The 20,657-nt window shown below is 47.1% G+C and overlaps 1 protein-coding gene across 5 annotated transcripts in view; it reads left to right on the plus strand.

The window, feature by feature from the left end:
- LOC140408257 (protein phosphatase 3 catalytic subunit alpha) overlaps window positions 1–20,657 on the plus strand; it is a 459,377-nt gene that overhangs the window by 272,891 nt on the left and 165,829 nt on the right. For all 5 annotated transcript variants that reach the window (XM_072495215.1, XM_072495212.1, XM_072495214.1 and 2 more), the window contains exon 5: window positions 7,612–7,757. In XM_072495215.1, the coding sequence (XP_072351316.1) occupies window positions 7,612–7,757 (146 nt within the window). The remainder of the gene's footprint in view (window positions 1–7,611; window positions 7,758–20,657) is intronic.

Below are 20,657 nucleotides of genomic sequence, written 5' to 3' on the forward strand. Positions count from 1 at the left end.
GTCATTGACCAGAAACAGTGCAAATCCAGCTGTGCCATTTCTACAGGACATCCTGGGCATCAATTATTGTGCTTGAATCTGGATAGGTTTGCATTTATTGCCTTTAGTGGAGGTTTCCACCCTGCCACAACACAGAACATCTTTTTTTTTAAATTTAAAGTGCCCAATTCTTTGTTTTTCCAATTAAGGGGAAATTTAGCGTGGCCAATTCAGCTACCCTGCACATCTTTTTGGATTGTGGGGGTGAGACCCCCACAGACACGGAGAATGTGCAAACTCCACACGGACAGTGACCCGGGGCAGGGACTGAACCCAGGTCCTCGACACCGTGAGGCAGCAGTGCTAGCCATTGCGCCACCATGCCCCCCTTATACAGAACGTCTTACACATGCATTGGGGGAGATGTAGGGAGGGAATTCCAAAGGTTAAGAATTTGATAGCTGAAGGTACAGCAACCATGGGACGATTGAAGGGAATTGGAAATGCTTGAGCCCTGTATTGAGGATAGGCGAGACCTTAGAAGGTTGGAGGATGAAAACATCAGAATGGATTATGCTGAAAACTAATGGCCTGCCTTCAACAAAATATTTTGACTGGGAGTTAATGTTTCAGCTCCTCCTCGTCGTAAATGTTCATGAAGTATGGATTAAAATACCTTCTAATAAATAGGCATATGCATCATACCCAGAGTTATCCAAAATATCTCCATCAAAATTGGCAGATGTCTCCAGTCAATGTCATTAACCTTTTATAGGCTCAGGTAGGCCAATGACTTCATTTGTGAGTAAACTTTCAATTAAAAATTGATGCAACTAAACAAGTGAGTGAGAGGAATACGGAACAGATATGACAGATTCTCAACTTCATTCAATATTGTTCTCTCCCATGTTTGGATGCTGGCCCCCAATAGAAATATTCATTTATTTGTTTCATATCGATGAGACCTGTTAAATCCCGCGGCAGAGTGAGAATAATGCTAATGGGCAGGGGAGTGGCAGCTACAATTCAATACAGAGAAACGCGAGGTGGCACATTTTGGAAAAGGAGTTAGGGAGGAGATAACGGATTTCATGGCACAATTCTACAAAGTGTTCAGGAACAAGTGACCTGGGGATGTATGCACATCGATTTTGAAGACGGCACTGCATGTTGAGAGTGGGTTAGCAAAACATATGGGATCTTGAGCTTTCATCAATAGAGGCAGGAACTTCTATAAAGCTCAAGTTAGGTCCCAACTACGGAATTGCGCCCAGGCCTGGTCATGACACTTGGCAAAGATGTGAGGATCCTTGAGAGGAGATTTAGCCAGGATGGTTCCAGGGACGGGGGTGGGGGGTTAGTTACAAGGTTGGGTTGAAGATGGTGGTGTGGTTCTCTTTGGGGTGAAGGAAATTATGGGGTGATTTGATAAGAGGTGAACAAGGTCAGATAAGATAAACAAAGAAAACCTCTTCTCATTAACTGATGGTAGAAGGGTCATGGGACATGGGCGGGGAGGTGGGGGGGTGGGGGGTGGTGGAATGTGAGACAGAGCTTCTTACACAGTGAGTTACAATCAACCTTCCGCCCATGTGGGGGTGGCAATGGGGACCATCAATGATTTCAGAAGGAAATTGAATGGTTACTTGAAAGAAATAAAACTGCAGTTCTATGGGGAAAGGGTGGAGGATGGGACCAACTGGATTGCTCCATAGAGAGCCAGCAGGAGCTCAATGGGCCAAAAGGACACTCTCTGTGCTGTAAATAACTCCATGGTGTTACTCTGAGACTGAGCCGGAGAGATTTTGTGAGGGCCACGAAGGATCCAGCACGGGTTTGTCGAGTCAAACGGAGAGTAACTTTATTGACAACAATATGTACTTAGCAGCAGTAGTTCACCACTGCTTCCTTCTCTAGCCGGTACCAAGCTGGCCAGCTCTATTTATATAGCTGCACCTACTAGTGATTGCCCCCCAACCCCTCCTCATTGGGGGCGCTCATACTCCCCAAAATACATCATGGGATAACCAATTGTCCCCAGCCCATAGAATTCAGGCAGGTTATGACAAGAGCTCTCACTGAAGATCTGGCCAGTATTTATCCCTTTGTCAACAACATTCCAAAATAACTGATCTGATCATACTGACATCGCTGTTTGTTGTACGCTGATTGGCTGCCGCATTTCCGACATTACAACTGTGACATTTCAGAAGCACGTGATTTCCTGTAAAGTATTTTGGGAAGTCCTGTTAGTATGAAAGGTGCTATTGAAATGCAAGTTATTACCTCTAAGAGCAATGAAACTAAACATTTGATTTTGCGAATAGTGGGACAGATAGTAACCATTGCTGCTTTGTACAAGATGCAAACGGAGCTTGAACAGTGATGAATGTCCGCAGTATGAGAGAAAGCTTTAGTTCAGCAATTAAGCTGTGAATGAACTTTTATCCGGTCCAAAAATGCTCTGTGACGACCTTAATAGCCTGGCAAGTGTCAGTAAAGGTCAGGATGGGCAGCACGGTGGCGCAGTGGTTAGCCCTGCTGCCTCACGGCGCCAGGGTCCCAGGTTCGATCCCGGCTCTGGGTCACTGTCCGTGTGGAGTTTGCACATTCTCTCCATGTTTGCGTGGGTTTCGCCCCCACAACCCAAAGATGTGCAAGGTAGGTGGATTGGCCTCGCGAAATTGCCGCTTAATTGGAAAAAATTAATTGGGTACTCTAAATTTAATTAAAAAAAGAAAGAAGAAAGAAAAAAAAAAGTAGAGTGTCAGGACTGCCCCAACTTTTATTTCATGTGGTCCTTTCCCGGCGCTCTTGAGGGCAAGACCGGAGTTGTTTCTGCACAGTAACCGGAGCGCAGTAACCGGAGCGCAGTAACCGGAGCGCAGTAACCGGAGCGCAGTAAGCGGAGCGCAGTAAGCGGAGCGCAGTAAGCGGAGCGCAGTAACAGGAGCAGGCCATTGAGCCCCTCGAACCTGTCCCATCATTCAGTAAGATCATGTGATCAAACTCCATCCACCCAACTTTGCCTCATATCTTTGGATCTATGGATTTCAGAGTTCTGGCAGGTTCGGTTCCAATAATATTATAATATTTTGTTTAAGGTAGATAAAGTTTGAGATTCAAGGCCCTTACTAAGTGAATAAAACCACAAGATTCCACAGGTTTGGAACAAACAAAAAAAAGTTTTACTATTTAAGTTCACAAAGATAAAACTATTACCAATATCTATCTTTGGTATTCTAACATTCAGGGTAACACTGAGCTACATGTGAATTAACAGGCAAACTGATTGAACGCAGCACACTGCACAAAGATGTAACTAAACCCAATTTCATAGATTTCTCAACAACCCACCCAGATGTTTTGACGCATTGTGAGTGAACCAATCTTACTCAAACGTCATCTTTCCCATGCGGGTTTTCAGTCTCCACAATTGAAGGTCGTGCCTTGGGATTTTCTCCAGAGGTTGCCCCCCACTCTGATGGCTTCAACAATGACTCACCTCGCAGGATTTCAATATCACCTTCCGAGATTCCTTTCGACCTGAGCGTTCTCTTACAAGCACAATCTCAGGTCTTCGGCTGCGCCAAGCAGAACATCACTGCTCCTTTGCCCTAATGGCCTGCAGCACAGGGTCATAGAACTTACAGTGCAGAAGGAGGCCATTCGGCCCATCGAGTCTGCACCGACCCACTTAAGCCCTCACTTCCACCCTATCCCCGTAACCCAATAACCCCTCCTAACCATTTTGGCCACCAACGTTTGGTGCCTTCTTGAATCTTCAGGGCTTTTTGCTTAAATTCTGTGCCTTGTAGCTCTTTAATTTGAACTCTATTTTTCTGCTTCACTCTTTTAACTTAATGGGATGTAATTCTGTCCCCTGACTTCGTCCCTTACCTGGGACAATTGGGATCTCTCCTTGTCCCCCTCCTATGTCCCACTCACTGGGACACACACACGCCAATAGTACTCTGTGCCATGTCATTTTACTGGATTTTCACGCCATTCCTCGTTCTCCTGACGCAGGGCCAGTCCTGAGCCTGAAGAAGGTGGAACAGGTAATACTGTGCATGTGCGGCCGGTTCCCGTCCAGGAATCTGAGTTCCCAGTTTCTTCAAACCTTCCGAAGGTGTATGGCCCAGAACTGATCACAGTAACTCCAGGTGCGGTCTAACCAAGGCTTTGTATCGATGAAACATGACTTCTACTCCTTGAGATTAAAGGTCAACATTCCATTTGCCGTTTTGATTATTTTCTATACCTGCCCATGGCATTCTAATGATCCGTGTATGTGGACCCTAAAATCCCTTTGGATCTCTTCTGGTTTTAGATCTTCACCATTTGGGGTCCACTCCAGTGTGTGTGTGTGGTGATACTGATATGATTTGTGGTGTACATCATGATTGGTATGATGCCTATCAGCCGCTCTGTAAAACCAAACAATCTCGCACCACAATGGTTTGAACAGTTCCTTCCCTGTGACCTGTACTCCCTGACCTCCATTTACGTCTGGCCTCACAAAAGGCCATGAATTTAAAGCTCTCTTTCTTGTTTTCAAATCTCTCCCAAGGCCTCACTCTTCCTCAGCTGCATAACCTCCTCCAGCCCCACAATCCTCCGATCTCTGCCCCACTCCTGTGCTGGCCATGCCTTCAGCTGTCTAAACTCCAGGATGGTCTCCTTCCATCTCTCTGCCTCTCTCTCCTCTTTGTCCGTCTGAAGGATTTAAAAACCCCACCTCTCTGACCAACCCTTCAACCACCTGTCCTAACCTAGTGTGGCTTGATATCAGATTTTCTCTGACATGCCTGTGAAGCACCTTGCAGTGTTTTACAATGTTAAAGGTGTTACATAAATATATGTTATTGTCCATTAGTATTAATCACCAGCTGTTAATTGCTACCTTTGTCCTTACACAAGAGTAATGTGAAATAACAACTGGCGTGTGTGCTACCTTTAATTACTTTCGCTTCTAAGCATTTGTTTTCATTTATATCTTTACCAATTTGCACTTCACACAATTCTCTAAAGAAGTGTTTTCGATCTCCAGTAAAACCGTGATCGTGCCTCGTCTTGGGAAAGAGCAGCTAGATATTCATCTCGGGCACGTTCCGATGCGGAGTGACTCGGGCAGTGATCTCATTCATTGCTTTTTGAAAATGCCATGTGTCTGAGGGCTGCCTTCTCAATGAACAGGAAATAAATATCACTCATCCATTTAAGCCTCTACTTGCTGATATCTTTAATTGGCCAGAGGAGATGAATCTTGCTTATAAAACTGGAATAGGATCTATGCTCTGTATATAATCCAGCAGTCAGTCTGTGTGTGTGTCGAGTTTTGAAATGTTTTTCATTTTTTGTAGATTTTAGATTAGTTTATATTAAATAAATAATCTTTATTGTCACAAGTAGGCTTACATTAACTCTGCAATGAAGTAACTGTGAAAAGCCCCCAGTTGCCACATTCCGACGCCTGTTCGGGTACACAGAGGGAGTTTTCAGAATGTCCAAATTACCTAACAGCACGTCTTTCGGAACTGTGGGAGGAAACCGGAGCACCCGGAGGAAACCCACGCAGACACTGGGAGAACGTGCAGACTCCGCACAGCCAGTGACCCAAGCCGGGAATCGAAGCTGGGACCCTGGAGCTGTAACGCAACAGTGCTAACTACTGTGCTACCCTGCCATTATGCTCATGCTCTACAAGAGCCTCGTTCCACCTCCTCTTCCTCGCCCCCATTAACATTATCTTTCTATTCCTTTTTGCCTCAAGTATTTCTCCAGCTTCCTGTTGAAAGCATCTCTGTTGTTTTCCTCACTGACTCCCTGTGGGAACGCATCCCACATTCTCCCCACTCCCTGTGGGAGCGACTCTCACATTCTCCCCACTCCCTGTGGGAGCGAGTTCCACATTCTCACCACTCCCCAAATGAGCGAGTCCCACATTCTCCCCACTCCCTGTGGGAGCGAGTCCCACATTTTCCCCACTCCCTGTGGGAGCAAGTCCCACATTCTCCCCACTCCCTGTGGGAGCGCATCCCACATTCTCCCCACTCCCTGTGGGAGCGAGTCCCACATTCTCCCCACTCCCTGTGGGAGCGCATCCCACATTCTCCCCACTCCCTGTGGGAGCGCATCCCACATTCTCCCCACTCCCTGTGGGAGCGCATCCCACATTCTCCCCACTCCCTGTGGGAGCGACTCTCACATTCTCCCCACTCCCTGTGGGAGCGAGTCCCACATTCTCCCCACTCCCTGTGGGAGCGCATCCCACATTCTCCCCACTCCCTGTGGGAGTGAGTCCCACATTCTCCCCCACTCCCTGTGGGAGCGAGTCCCACATTCTCCCCCACTCCCAGTGGGAGCGAGTCCCACATTCTCCCCCACTCCCTGTGGGAGCGCATCCCACATTCTCCCCACTACCTGTGGGAGCGAGTCCCACATTCTCCCCACTCCCTGTGGGAGCGAGTTCCACATTCTCCCCACTCCCTGTGGGAGCGAGTCCCACATTCTCCCCACTCCCTGTGGGAGAGAGTTCCACATTCTCCCCACTCTCTGTGGGAGTGAGTCCCACATTCTCCCCACTCCCTGTGGGAGCGAGTTCCACATTCTCCCCACTCCCTGTGGGAGCGAGTCCCACATTCTCCCCACTCCCTGTGGGAGCGAGTACCACATTCTCCACACTCCCTGTGGGAGCGAGTCCCACATTCTCCCCACTCCCTGTGGGAGCGAGTCCCACATTCTCCCCACTCCCTGTGGGAGCGAGTCCCACATTCTCCCCACTCCCTGTGGGAGCGAGTCCCACATTCTCCCCACTCCCTGTGGGAACGAGTCCCACATTCTCCCCACTCCCTATGGGAGCGAGCCCACATTCTCCCCACTCTCTGTCGGAGTGAGTACCACATTCTGACTGCTCGGTGTGGGGGGGGGGGGGTCGGAGTTTCTCGTGAATTCCCCATGGGATTAATGAGCGACTCTCTAATATTGATAACTTCTAGTTTTAGTCGATCCCATGAGCAGAAACATCTTCAACACATCTACCCTTTGAAACACCTTCACCGTTTTAAAAACCCTTGAGGCACTCCCCTTCTAGTCAAGAGAAATGAGTCCCAACCTGTTCAATTTTTCTTCAAAGTTATGACCTCTTCGTTCTGTTATCATCCTTTCTTGCACCTTCTCTAGTGCCCCAATATTCTGTTACTAATTTGAAGAGCAGATCTCTGCCAAGTGACTGGGTCTTTATGGGGCGAGTATCGTTGGGACGGGGTGCCGTTAGCTCAAGCACCTGCACACGGACTGAGAGCACTGAATACAATCGATTGCCATGTCCGTCCTTTGAGGTGAACCATGTCCATCATTGGGGAGGAATGTTTTTCCACAGCCAGTCATTGAGATAAAGGCCTTTGCCATTTTCAGAAATGAATGGATAAACATTTTAAGCAGAGGGAGTTGTTGCAATGCTGCAGGGTGAGAAATAAGGCAGTGGAATCACATTGTAACCTCTGCCAGGAACTGACACACATGTTCCTGGCTAGATTTCTGTGGTTCTATTAGAATTAATAATGACTATCTTGGTGCAGCTGTTGTTTGGACAGTATAACTTTTAACATGTCTGTTTCTGTCCAACAGGTAAAATTAAATATTCAGAACGAATATATGATGCGTGTATGGATGCCTTTGACTGTCTGCCACTGGCTGCTTTGATGAACCAACAGTTCCTGTGTGTGCATGGGGGACTCTCTCCTGAGGTTAACACCTTAGATGATATTAAGAAAGTAAGTCTAGTCTTTGCTGCAAATAAACAGTTAGTTTTGTCACTTGAGTTGTTTGTTTTAAAAATCATCATTTCTATTTCGAGTGGTTGATGAAATTTTCTATAAATAGAAGCAAATTCCTAATGAATCTGATGCACTCGAAAAATTAAAACCAAGCTTTCAAAGCACTCGAGGGGGAACAAGTGTGTACAACATTGTTCACAGTTTATATATATTAAGCGTTAACTCCTTCCTGCCTGCAGTAAGTCAAATTCAGCTATTTCTGAAGTCATAGCCTGCAGGTGTTCAAAGCTTCTGTCTTTGAACTGTCCGCCCGCACTGCTCTCTGTTTCTGAGTGGGATTTAATACCACCCAGAAAGCGGGGCGGTTGTCTCTTTTCTCTCTCTCTCCCTCTCCCTCTCCCTCTCCCTCTCCCTCTCCCTCTCCCTCTCCCTCTCCCTCTCCCTCTCCCTCTCTCTCTCTCTCTCTCTCTCTCTCTCTCCCCCCCCCCCCCCCCTTCCCCGGGTCAGGTTAGGGGTCAGTCATGATGATTGGCATCTCCTCCACTCAAGAGAACAATTGTCTATAATCGGGGTTAAACACGAGGGTACTCATCGTGCTCCGTTCCCGCCCCCCCCTCTCCAATCGAAAGGCCAGCCCACAACATTTGGCGCGTTGCCAATCTCTGTAGTGCATCACCTTTTGACTTTGCCGAGAGCTGCTGATGTTTTTGCATTAGCAAGAAAGACTTGCATTTCTGTAGCGCCTTTCACAGCCTCAATATATCCCAAAGTACTTTACAGTCAGTGAAGCACTTTTGAAGTTGTAATGTACGAAGTACAGTTTGATTTAGTTTACGGTGGCACAGTGGTTAGAACTGCTGCCTATGGGGCTGAGGACCCGGGTTCGATCCAGCCCCAGGTCACTGTCGCTGTGGAGTTTGCACATTCCCCCGAGTCTGCGTGGGTCTCTCCCCCATAACCCAAAGATTAGCCACGCTAAATTGCCCCTTAATTGGGGGGGGGGGGGGGGGGATAATTGGATATTTGGAAGTGCTGCACAAATTTGCGCACAGCAAGATGCCACAAACAGCCACGTGTTGGTGACCTGATCATCTGCTCCAGTGACATCGATTGAAGGGATAGTATTGACCAGAATACCAGGCAGGACACCCCTGCTCCACCTGGAAATCGTGGCTATGGGACCTTTCACATCAAAATAAGAAGGCAGAGGGCCACTTCCGTTAAACATCTCATGAGAACGATGGTACCTCCAACAGTGCTGTACTCCCTCAGTGCAGCACCAGATGTGTCAGCCCAGATTTTGTCCTCGAGCCTGGAGTGAGAATTGAACTTACAACCTTCTGACCGGTCCGGGCAAATGAGAGTGCTTCATGTTGAGCTACAGCTGTGAGGTTGCCATGTCACCAAAGTGGTTCTTTAAACTGAGGGTGCCCCCGTGGGGAATTAAGGACTTTCACCCTTCTCCTGATATTATAGTTCGATCTTTAATGGGATTAAACTGATGCCAAAAGAAAAATTTGTGTATCAACCCAAACCTGGTCAGCCAAATACTCCACCTCCCATATATGTTGAAGGAAAGACTCTGGAATGTGTTAAACACTTCCTATACCTTGGCTGCCACTCTCTCAAAAGGCCACCATTGACGAGGAGATCAGCTGTGCCAGGTCAGCCTCCTACAGCCAAACAGCAGCAAGCGTTTGACAACAAAGACCTCCACAAATCAGTAAAGTCTCCGTGTACAGAGCAGTTGTCTTCACCACCCCGATGTACTGCCATGAGACCTGGACAGTGCATGAGTGACACATAACAGAGCTCGAGAAATTCCACCAGCAAAGCCTCACACATCCTCCGAATCCAACGAGAGGACCATCGAACAAATGGGAGTGTCATTCCCTGAAGTCAGCTCCACAGGCACTGGGACCAAACTCCATCAAGTTGCAACTTGCAAAGTCACAAAATCTGAATGATAGAATGGCAGAGAAGGAAACAAAAGGATGCATATCCAGCACTGTGGATCCCAACTCCTCCTGGGACATCTCTCCCCGTGAGCCCAAAGACCTGTGGGTCCAGAGTGAGGGTCTTCAGTCACATGAAAAGCCACACCGCTGAATTGAGGGCACCCTCCCCCGAATGGATTGCAGCTGGAGAGATTATGGATTATGCATCAGCTGCAATGTGAAGATTGGGAAGGATTGAGTTTGCAATCTACACTAAGTTAGTTAGCGACAGAGGTTGCAGGAAGAATTTCATTATTTTTTTTCTGTGTGCCAGGGTTAGGGAGGTGAACAACAACGAGGATTCTCACACCTGATCATAGGCCCTGGAAATGTAGATGGGGACAGGTTTGGGCCACATGTTTTTACACTCCTCATGGATGCTTGGGTGAGGTGTCCGGAGGAAATGAAATGAAAATCGCTTATTGTCACAAGTAGGCTTCAAATGAAGTTACTGTGAAAAGCCCCTAGTCGCCACGTTCCGGCGCCTGTTCAGGGAGGCTGGTACGGGAATTGAACCGTGCTGCTGGCCTGCCTTGATCTGCTTTAAAAGCCAGCGATTTAGCCCTGTGCTAAACCAGCCCCTGGAGACTGGTGTAGTGCTGTTGTCCCGCGGACAAGGAATGATCTTCAAGTGAGGGATTGGAGATTTTCTTGCCTCGGCATGGCCAGCATTAGTTGCCCATCCCTAATTGCCCTTGAACTAGCTCGCCCAGCCACTTAGGAGGGCAGTTAAGAGTCAATCGCACTGCTGTGGGTCTGGAGTCTCATGTAGGCCAGACCGGGTGAGGACGGCAGATTTATTTCCCTGAACGGAATCGGGTGGGTTTTTACACCACTCGAAGATAGTTGGTTGGTCACCGTTACTGAGACTAGCTTTCAATTTCCGGTTTTAATGATTGAATTTAAATTCTACCAGCAATCTGTGGTGGGATTTGAACCGATGTCCCCAGAGGGTTAGCCAGGCCTCTGGGCATTTATGCGGCCACTGTGCCACCATTCGCCCTCAAATAACCCGAGTTGAAAAGTAGGGGGGGATCTGCTTGCACAAATTGTGCAGTGATGTGCTGCGTAGTCAGCATTGCAATTTTGCTCTCTGACTCTGCATTATCAAATAGTACTACTTGGTTGATGCCGGTATTTTTCACCATAGACACTGCTTTCTTCCAGTAGACGGTGTAGGAAGAAGAGAAATAGATGCACTGTATGTTTCTAATATGCAAAGAGGGCATGGGAAGATGGGATAGATAGGAGTGAGTATGCAATGCAGGAATACTGTAGTCTTGAGACAGTGGCAAAATAACAACGACATTTATAGAGTGTCTTTGGCAGAGAAAAATGTCTCAAAGCGCTTCACGGAAGTCAAATGGGCATTGCACTAAAGGAAGCGAAACTAGGAGGGGCGACCATGTGAGAGGTCACAGAGGTTTTGAGGATGAATAGGGTGAGGCAGCGAGGGTTAGGGAGGTTCTTTTTCACAAGTAAATGAAACGTCTGATGATAAATATCAAAAAGGGCTTGGTTTGTTGTACAGATTATTTTTTTCCAAGTGTTTTTCTGCAAGTATTCGGTTGGTGCCAAATGGGTGCAGTGCATCAGAACTTCAGTAGGATGTGGGTTTATATTTGTAATGCTGATGTGGTATCCCAGTTACAGCTACACTGTGAAGAGGTGCCAGTGATCAAAGTCTAGGTACATCTCTCAGGAGCAGGATTATTTCACAAGTTGATGTGGGCTGTTTTTAAATTGGGTCAGAAGTCCAACTTAAAAAGAAAATTGCAATTTTTTAAAAAGCATTAGGTCAGAAAGTCTGGTCTGAAATAAAGTACATCTAAGGGTAAAAGGATAACTGGGGAAAGAGTAGGGCCCGTTATGGACCACAGTGGTAATTTGTGTGTGGAGCCGGAGGATGTAGGTAGGGCTCTAAATGAATACTTTGTGTCAGTGTTCACTTGTGAGAGGGACGGTGTGGTTTGGAAATCATGGAGAAGGATTGTGATAAAATTACAGATCAACACAGACAGAGAGGAGGTTCTGAGTGGTCTGACAGGCTTAAAAGTAGATAAATATCCAGGGCCAGATGAAATATATCCCAGGCTGCTGAGTGAGGCAAGGGAGGAAGTAGCAGGGGCGCTGGCAATAATTTTCAATTCCTCTCTGGCCACAGGAGAGGTGCTGGAGGACTGGAGGATAGTCAACATGGTTCCATTATTCAAGAAGGGAGGAAGGGATAAAGCAGGAATCTACAGGCCGGTCAGTCTAACCTCAGTGGTGGGGAAACTATTGGAAGCAATTCTGAGAGACCGAATTAATCTGCATTTGGAGAGGCCGGGATTAACCAGGAACAGTCAGCGTGGTTTTGTTTTTATTCTCCTTTTTCACATTTTCATCATATTTACAAATAATTAACAATAACAACAAATACAATGGCAATTCCTTAGCCCCCCCCCCGCCCCCCCGTAATGCTCGATGTCATTCAATTCGTGCAAATGCACGGTGAACAAGGCCTCAACTCGAACTTTACTTTCTCGAGTGTTCGGAATTCCAGCAGATCCCCCCCCACCACGCCAGGGCGGAGAAGCCAACCTCCACCCCAACAGGACCCGCCTTTGGGCGTTTAGTGAGGCGAAGGCTAAGACATCTGCCTCCGCACCCGCTTCCAACCCCGGCCGATCCGACACCCCGATTATAGCTTCTAGGGGACCTGATTCGAGTCCTACGTGCACCACCCTTGAGCTTACGTAAAGTCCTCCCTCCAATACCCCTCCAGTTTTGGATAGGACCAAAACATATGAACATGATTTGCGGGCCCCCCCCCCCCCCACAGCGTTCACAAACATCCTTCACCCCCTCAAAATGTCAGCTCATCCTCGCCGTTGAGGTGCGCCCTATAATAATCATTTATTGTCACCTTCAACTGTATCAACCCCAAGCTCGCGCACAAAGTTGAGGCATTCAATGTCTGACCAACTTGATTGAGTTTTTCAAAGCGGTGACCAGAAGTGTCGATGAGGGAAATGTATTTGACGTAGTCTACTTGGGCTTCAGCAAGGCTTTTGATAAGGTTCCACATGGGAGACTGTTAGCGAAGGTAAGAGCCCGTGGGATCCAAGGAAATTTGGCAAATTGGATCCAGAATTGGCTGAGTGGCAGGAAGCAGAGGGTGATGGGCGAGGGGTGTTTTTCTGACAGGTAGCCTGTGTCCAGTGGGGTCCCGCAGAGATCAGTGTTGGACCCTTGCTGTTTGTGGTTTATATAAATGATTTAGATATGAATGGAGGAGGGTTGCTCAGTAAGTTCACGGATGATATGAAAATTGGTGGGGTGGTAAATAGTGAGGAGGATAGCCTTCGATTACAGGGGGATGTAGACGGGCTGGTCAGATGGGCTGATCAGCGGCAAATGGAATTCAATCCGGATAAGTGTGAAGTGATGCACTTGGGCAGGACAAACAGGGCCGGGGAATACAGGATAAACGGCAGGACCCTGGGAAGCACCGAGGATCAGAGGGACCTTGGTCTGCATGTACACCCGTCCCTTAAGGTAGCAGAGCAGGTGGATACAGTAGTTAAGAAGGCATATGGTATACTTGCCTTTATTAGCCGAGGCACAGAGTTTCAGAGCAGGGAGGTTATGCTGGAAATGTATAAAACGTTGGTTAGGCCACAGCGAGAGTATTGTGAGCAGTTCTGGAATCCACATTACAGGAGGGATGTGATAGCCACTGGAAAGGGTGCGGAGGAGATTTACCAGGATGTTGCCTGGGCTGGAGAGTTTTAGTTATGAAGAGAGATTGGACAGACTGGGATTGTTTTCCTTGGAGCAGAGGAGACTGAGGGGGGACATGATTGAGATGTATAAAATTACAAGGGGAATAGATAGAGTAGACAGGAAGAAACCTTTCCCCTTGGTGGAGGGATCAATGACCAGGGGGCAGAGATTTAAGGTGAGGGGCAGGAGGTTTAGAGGGGATGTGAGGAAAAACCTTTTCACCCAGAGGCTGGTGGGGGTCTGGAACTCACTGCCGGAAAGGGTGGTGGAGGCAGAGACCCTCATACATAGAAACATGCATAGAAAATAGAAGCACGAGGAGGCCATTCGAGGCTGCTTTCCCCCATTCATTCTGATCTTGGCTGTTCACCAGGGTCGATACCCTGATCCTGCCTTCCCCCTATATCCCTTGATCTGTTTAGCCCCAAGAGCTGGATCTAATTCTTTTTTGAAATTACACAATGTTTTTGGCTTCAACTACTTTCTGTGGCAGTGAATTCCACAGATACACCGCTCTCTGGGTGAAGAAATATCTCCTCACCTCAGTCCTAAAAGATTTACCCCTTATCCTCAAACTATGACCCCCTAGTTCTGGACTCCCACCATCGGGAACATTCTTTCTGAATCTACCCTGTCTAATCCTGTTAGAATTTTGTAAGTTTCTAATAGATCCCGTCTCACTCTTCTAAACTCCAATGAATATAATCCTAACTGACTTAGTCTCTCCTCATATGACAGTCCTGCCATCCCAGGAATTAGCCTGGTAAACCTTCGCTGCACTCCCTCCGTAGCAAGAACATCCTTCCTCAGATAAGGACACCAAAACTGCCCACAATACTCCAGGTGTGGCCTCACCAACGCCCTGTACAATTGCAGTAAAACATCTCTATTCCTACACTCAAATCCCCTCGCTATGAAGGCCAACCTACCATTTGCCTCTTTCCTGCCTGCTGTACCTGTGCGCTTACTTTCAGCGACTGATGCACGAGGACACTAAGATCTCGCTTAGTATCCACCTCTCTAAATTTACACCCATTCAAATAATAATCTGCCTTTTCTATTTTTGCTACCGAAGCGGATAGCGTCACATTTATATCCACATTATACTGCATCTGCCATGCATGTGCCCACTCTCTCAGCCTGTCCAAATCCCGCTGAAGCATCTCTGCATCCTCCTCACAGCTCACCCTCCCATCCAACTTTGTGTCATCTGCAAATTTGGAGATAATACATTTAGCTCCCTCGTCCAAATCATTAATATAGTGTAACAGTTGGGCTCTTCGCACAAATCCCTGCGTTACCCCACTAGCCACTACCTGCCAATCCGAAAAAGACCCATTTATTCCAACATTTTGCATCCTGTTTGGTAACCAGCTTTCTATCCATCTCAAGACACTACCCGTAATCCTACACGCTTCAACTTTACACAGTAATCTATAATATTTAAGAAGTATTTAGTTGTAATCCCAGGACATACAAAGTTCTGGGCCAAGTGCAGAAAAATAGGATTTGAATGGTGAGGTGGTTGTTTTTGACCGGCCCGGAGTCGATGGGCTGAAGGGGCTTTTCTGTGCTGTGTGATTCTATGACTCTATAGGAGGTCGTAGTATGATGCTAACAAATCAAAAGTCAAGAAACAACTCCATCGTGTAAGACACGGCCAACATTTCGAAGCAGCAAAGATTTTAATAATACAAGCACCAGTGATTCGGTGCGAATTAATTATTGGTTTAGTTGCTTGATCATCATAGAAACCTTTGAGAGAGTCAATCCAAGGGGGAGCAAGGGAAACGATTGGCTAAGGAGCTGAGGAGTGTAAACAATATGGTGAAATGGGGGCGGCGTGTGGCACAGTGGTTAGCACGGGAACTGCGGTGCTGAGGACCCGGGTTCGAAACCCGGCTCTGGGTCACTGTCCGTGTGGAGTTTGCACTTTCTCCCCGTGTCTGCGTGGGTCTCACCCCCACAACCCAAAGATGTGCAGGTCAGGTGGATTCGCCACGCTAAACTGCCCCTTAATTGGAAAAGAAAATATAATAATTGGGTACTCTAAATTTATTTTTAAAAAACAATGTGGTGAAATAGGAGGGTTTATTCATTGCCAATCTTTAATTTCCCTTTGAGAAGTTTGGTGGAACCTTGAACCGAACTTCTGAATTAGGAACAGGAGGAGGCCACTCGGCCCCTCGAGCCTGCTCCGCCATTCAGTACAATGGGCGCTGACCTCAGTCCCATATTCCTGCCCACCCCCAATAATCTTTCACCCTCTTGTTAATCAAGAAACTATCCACTTCTGTCTTAAAAATATTCAAAAGATTTTGCTTCCATTGCCTTTTGAGACTCAGGAGCCTCAGAGAAACAATTTCTCCTCCTCTCTGTCCTAAAAGTGATACTCCTTATTTTTAAACAGTGACCCTGAGTTCTAGATTCTCCTACAAGAAACATCCTCTCCACATCCATCCTGTCAACACCCCTCGGGTCTCCTCTTGCACTCCAGTGGATACAAGCCTAGGGTGTCCAACCTTTCTTAATAAGTCAACCCTCCCATTCCAGGTATTAGTCTCAAAAACCTTCTCTGAACTGCTTCCAATGCATTTACCTATTTCTTTAAGTAAGGAGAGCAGTAGTGTACACACTACTCCAGCAAGTGTGGCCCATGTACATTTATTTCGAAAGACTATAAACAGTAGAGAAGCACTGTGGTTTCTGATTTTTGTATTTGCTGGAAGACCATAAGCCATTGGAGCAGAATTAGACCACTCGGCCCATCGCGTCTGCTCTGCCATTTGATCATGACTCATCCCCATTCTCCTGCCTTCTCCCGTAACCCCTGATCCCCTCATTAATCAAGAACCTATCTATCTCTGTCTTAAAGACACTCAGTGATTTGGCCTCCACAGCCTTCTGCGGCAAAGAGTTCCACGGATTCACCACCCTCTGGCTGAAGAAATTCCTCCTCATCTCTGTTTTAAAGGATCGTCCCTTTAGCCTGAGGTGGTGTCCTCTGCTTCTAGTTTCTCCTACTAGTGGAAACATCCTCTCCACATCCACTCTATCTAGGATCCAGGCCTCTCGGGTATCTGTCACGTCAAAAGAACTTTGGAACAAGTCTAAAATAGTTATTCTAAATATTGGTAATTGTTTCTCATGATGAACAACACCTCTTCTGTTGAAGAGGCCAAGAACAGTGAAGAAAGCAACATCCCCTGTGACTGGCTCCAGCTCATACCGCTCGGATCTCCGCCCTTAACCCTCGTCAACTTATTTATTTTTGTGATATTGTGTATGCACAGTGACCTCACTATAATATAAATGTAGGCTTTTCTTTCTTCGGTGTTGATCTCATTTTCTTATTTGCTGGATAGTAATAAGTCTTTGTCAAACTTTCAATCTGAAAAACTATCAATATTTATGAGTTTGCTTTACTTTGAGATTTATTGAGGTTCTTTAATGCGACAGAGGATATGAATTATTTAATGTCTGCAGCAAGTTAGCCTGCATTTGTGACTTAACAAAGCCATTTATTTCTGCACCTGACATGGCACACAAAAGATTGTGGACTCCTGGAGTATCAATGATTAAAGAAAAACTGAATTGGTTATTTTCTGCACAAAAGAAAAGATGCATTGTGCACAGTCGGTTGTGTGTGTCGGACTGGTTGCGACTGTAGTCATTTTTGATTATTGCCTAATTTTACAACGCTGCTCTCGTATTTGACTGTGTTCAAAATCTTCATTTCATCCAATTCCGTTGTAAAGAACAGAAATTCCTGACATTTGTGACGAGAAGGGTTAATGCTAAGCTTGTTTCTGTGGAGCACCACTGTTTTATTCATGAGCTGTGCCGGAAACTCCCCTGTAATGCTCCACTCGCCTTGCTGCTGCGTATCATCGGATATCCCGCAGCACTTACGGATTGATGGAAGGAAGCTTGGGGCTTGCAGTTTCTATTGAGATATTAGCAGGAGTCTGGAAGCATTTGAGTGCGGCTTTTAGAGAGGTTAAAGAGTTAATGGCTGACATCAGGCAGCAGAGATGAATTTGCTCGTTCAGGAGCGGACGTCAGTGAGACATTTGCTTTGTTTGTTGCATTGAGCTGGAGCAGGTGATGTGGTGAAACTTCGCAGAGCGGCTGCTCCATGTGAGGAGCGGCAGAGCGTCCATCGCCAATGGGTCTCCGCTCTCCTGCGCATGCCTCACATTGCATGGATAGAGAGAAACAATTTCTTCTGGGGGAGGGGGCGGGGAAAGCTGTTGATGCTGGGGATCACTTAAAGATGTCCGAACTGAGTTTCTGGGAAGCAGATTGAGGATCAGGGATGCAAGGAGGGTGGATGGAGTTGAGATACAGATGAACGATGGCGGGCTTCTCCCCTTCCCATGTTTCTATATACTCAGTCCGGCCATCTTGTATTTTATACCATGTTTGTTTCTAGTCTTGGTTTTGGAGGATTGTTTGAAGATCACCGAACATTTTTTTTATTCTTCCCTAGAATGTGGCCGTCGCTGGCTTCGCCAGCATTTATTGCCCATCCCTAATTGCCCTTGAGGAGGTGGTGGTCCACCGCTGCAGTCCATGTGTAGGGTGACACGGTAACACAGTGGTTAGCACAGTTGCTTCACAGCTCCAGGGTCCCAGGTTCGATTCCCCACTGGGTCACTGTCTGTGCGGAGTCTGCACGTTCTCTGTGTCTGCGTGGGTTTCCTCCCACAGTCCAAAGATGTGCGGGTTAGGTGGATTGGCCATGCTAAATTGCCTTTAGGTCAGGTGGGGTTACTGGGCTACGGGGATAGGGTGGAGGTGTGGGCTTAAGGAGGGTGCTCTTTCCAAGAGGCGGTGCAGACTCGATGGGTCGATGATTCTAGGTACACCCACTGTGCTGTTAGGGAGGGAGTTCCAGGATTTTGGCCCAGGGACAGTGAAGGAACGGCCGATATATTTCCAAGTCAGGATGATGTGTGGCTTCAAGCGGAACCTCCAGGTGGCGGTGTTCCCATGTGTCTGATGCCCTTGTTCTTCGAGGTCGTAGAGGTCATGGGGTTGGAAGGTCATAATCTTTGAGTCAATGTAAAGGTTAAGCAGTAAGCTACACTGAATTGTAATTTGATTTTAATAGCTAGCCCTCTCGATACCAATAAAAAGAACTTGCATTTATTTCTCTAATGTCTTTCACAACGTCATGACATCCCAAGGTGTTTCACAAGCTGTTATGATGCAGAGGAGAGAGATGGTAAACTTTATGTGGATTTATTTACAATTATTTACACGGTTCTGCATACGCAGCATCTCACTCTCTGTGCAGTCCTAGCTGGGAGGACACCTAACACCAGGCCCTGACCCGGGCTTCTGCGCACCTCCGCAGCCTACCTGGGGAGCTTGTACTCCACGTGTCGCACGGGGAGGTCAATGAAGATTTTCCCATGGTTCTCGTGCAGGTGGTGACACAAAGAGTGAAGTACCTTTGGAGCATTGTCACTGCTCGAATGTTGGGAATGCAGCAAACCAGTTTCTACACAGCAAGATCCCAGAAACAACAATAAGGTCATGGCCAGATAATCTGTTTCTTGAGCTTTTGGCTTTGAACTGTCCAACTGCACTGCTCTCTGTTTCTGAGTGCAATTTAATTCTATTAATAAAGAGGTCAGTTGTCCCCAGGACAGGTCAGGGGTCAGTCACGATGATCGGCATCTCCTCCGCTAGCGGGAACGATTGTCTGTAATTGGGGTGAAGTCGTGTTGGCGGCAACATGAGTGTAATTGTTATGTTCCCGCCCCCCTCTCCAAACAAAAGGCCAATCCACACCATTTGGCACATTGCCAATGTCTGCAGTGTCTGTACTGAGAGCTGCTGACGCTGGTGCATTAGAAAGAAGCACTTGCATTTCTATAGTGCCTTTCACAGCCACAGGAAGCCCCAAAGTGCTTTACAGCCAATGAAGTACTTTTCAAAGTGTAGTCACTGCTATAATGTGGGGAGCGTGACAGCCACTTTTCACACGGCAAGATCCTACACACAGCAATGCACGAGTGACCAGATAATTGGTTTCAGTGATATTGGTTGAAGGATAACTATGGACCCCAGGACACTGGGCAAAACTCCCCATCTTTTCTTCAGATTGATCCTGAGAGGTCTTGTATGTTCATCTGAGATGATGGATGGCACCGTTGCACGGCCCGGTAGCACAGTGGTTAGCACTGTTGCTTCACAGCCCCAGGTTCGATTCCCGGCTTGGGTCACTGTCTGTGCGGAGTCTGCACGTTCTCACCGTGTCTGCGTGGGTTTCATCCCGGTGCTCCGGATTCCTCCCACCGTCCAAAGGTGTGCAGGTTAGGTGGATTGGCCATGCTGAATTGCCCCTTGGTGTCCAAAAAAGGTTAGGCTGGGTTACGGGGATAGGATGGAGGTGTGGGCTTGGGTAGGGTGCCCTTTACAGGGGCTGGTGCAGACTCAATGTGCCAAATGGCCTCCTTCTGCACTGTAAATTCTATGATTCGATGACAGGACCTCGTTCTAACCTCTCTGAGACAGCAGTTTCCAGAATGCTCCCTCAGTCCATCAGCCTGAACCTTCGAGCTTTGGTCTTTGGAACGGGATTTAAACTTGGAGGTGAGGACACGACCCGTTGGGCCACTCCTGGTGGCAATGACACAGGTTTTAAGTTGCATTAACTCAGCTCCATGTTTCGAGAGACCAACACGCTCGATACAAATACTACTGGAATTTTTCTAAATAAGGATTTGATTGTTACGACAATCATTATTTAAAAGCAAAATACTGCAGCTGCTGGAAATCTGAAATAAAAACCAGAAAATGCTGGAAAAACTCACCATCTGTAAGGAGAGAAACAGAATTAACATCTCCGGCGATGACCTTTCATCAGAGATGATTTAATTTTGTTATTTGTTTTGCTGGAGAGGGGAATCTCTCAAAAACGTTGGGGGAAAGATATTCAAGACAGCTCGGTTTCCTGGAGCAGGCCAGAAGCCTAATTTTATAACTGTTTGCATTTATATAGCGTCTTCAACCTCGGGCACTTTGCAAGAGGGTTATCGAACAAAATTTGACAGACTCACAGAGGGAGCTGTTGGGGCAATGGCCAATAACTCGGTGAAAGCGGTGTTTATAGGAGGCG

Source organism: Scyliorhinus torazame, chromosome 3 (genome assembly GCF_047496885.1).
Source record: "Scyliorhinus torazame isolate Kashiwa2021f chromosome 3, sScyTor2.1, whole genome shotgun sequence".
In the NCBI taxonomy this organism is placed as follows: domain Eukaryota; kingdom Metazoa; phylum Chordata; class Chondrichthyes; order Carcharhiniformes; family Scyliorhinidae; genus Scyliorhinus; species Scyliorhinus torazame.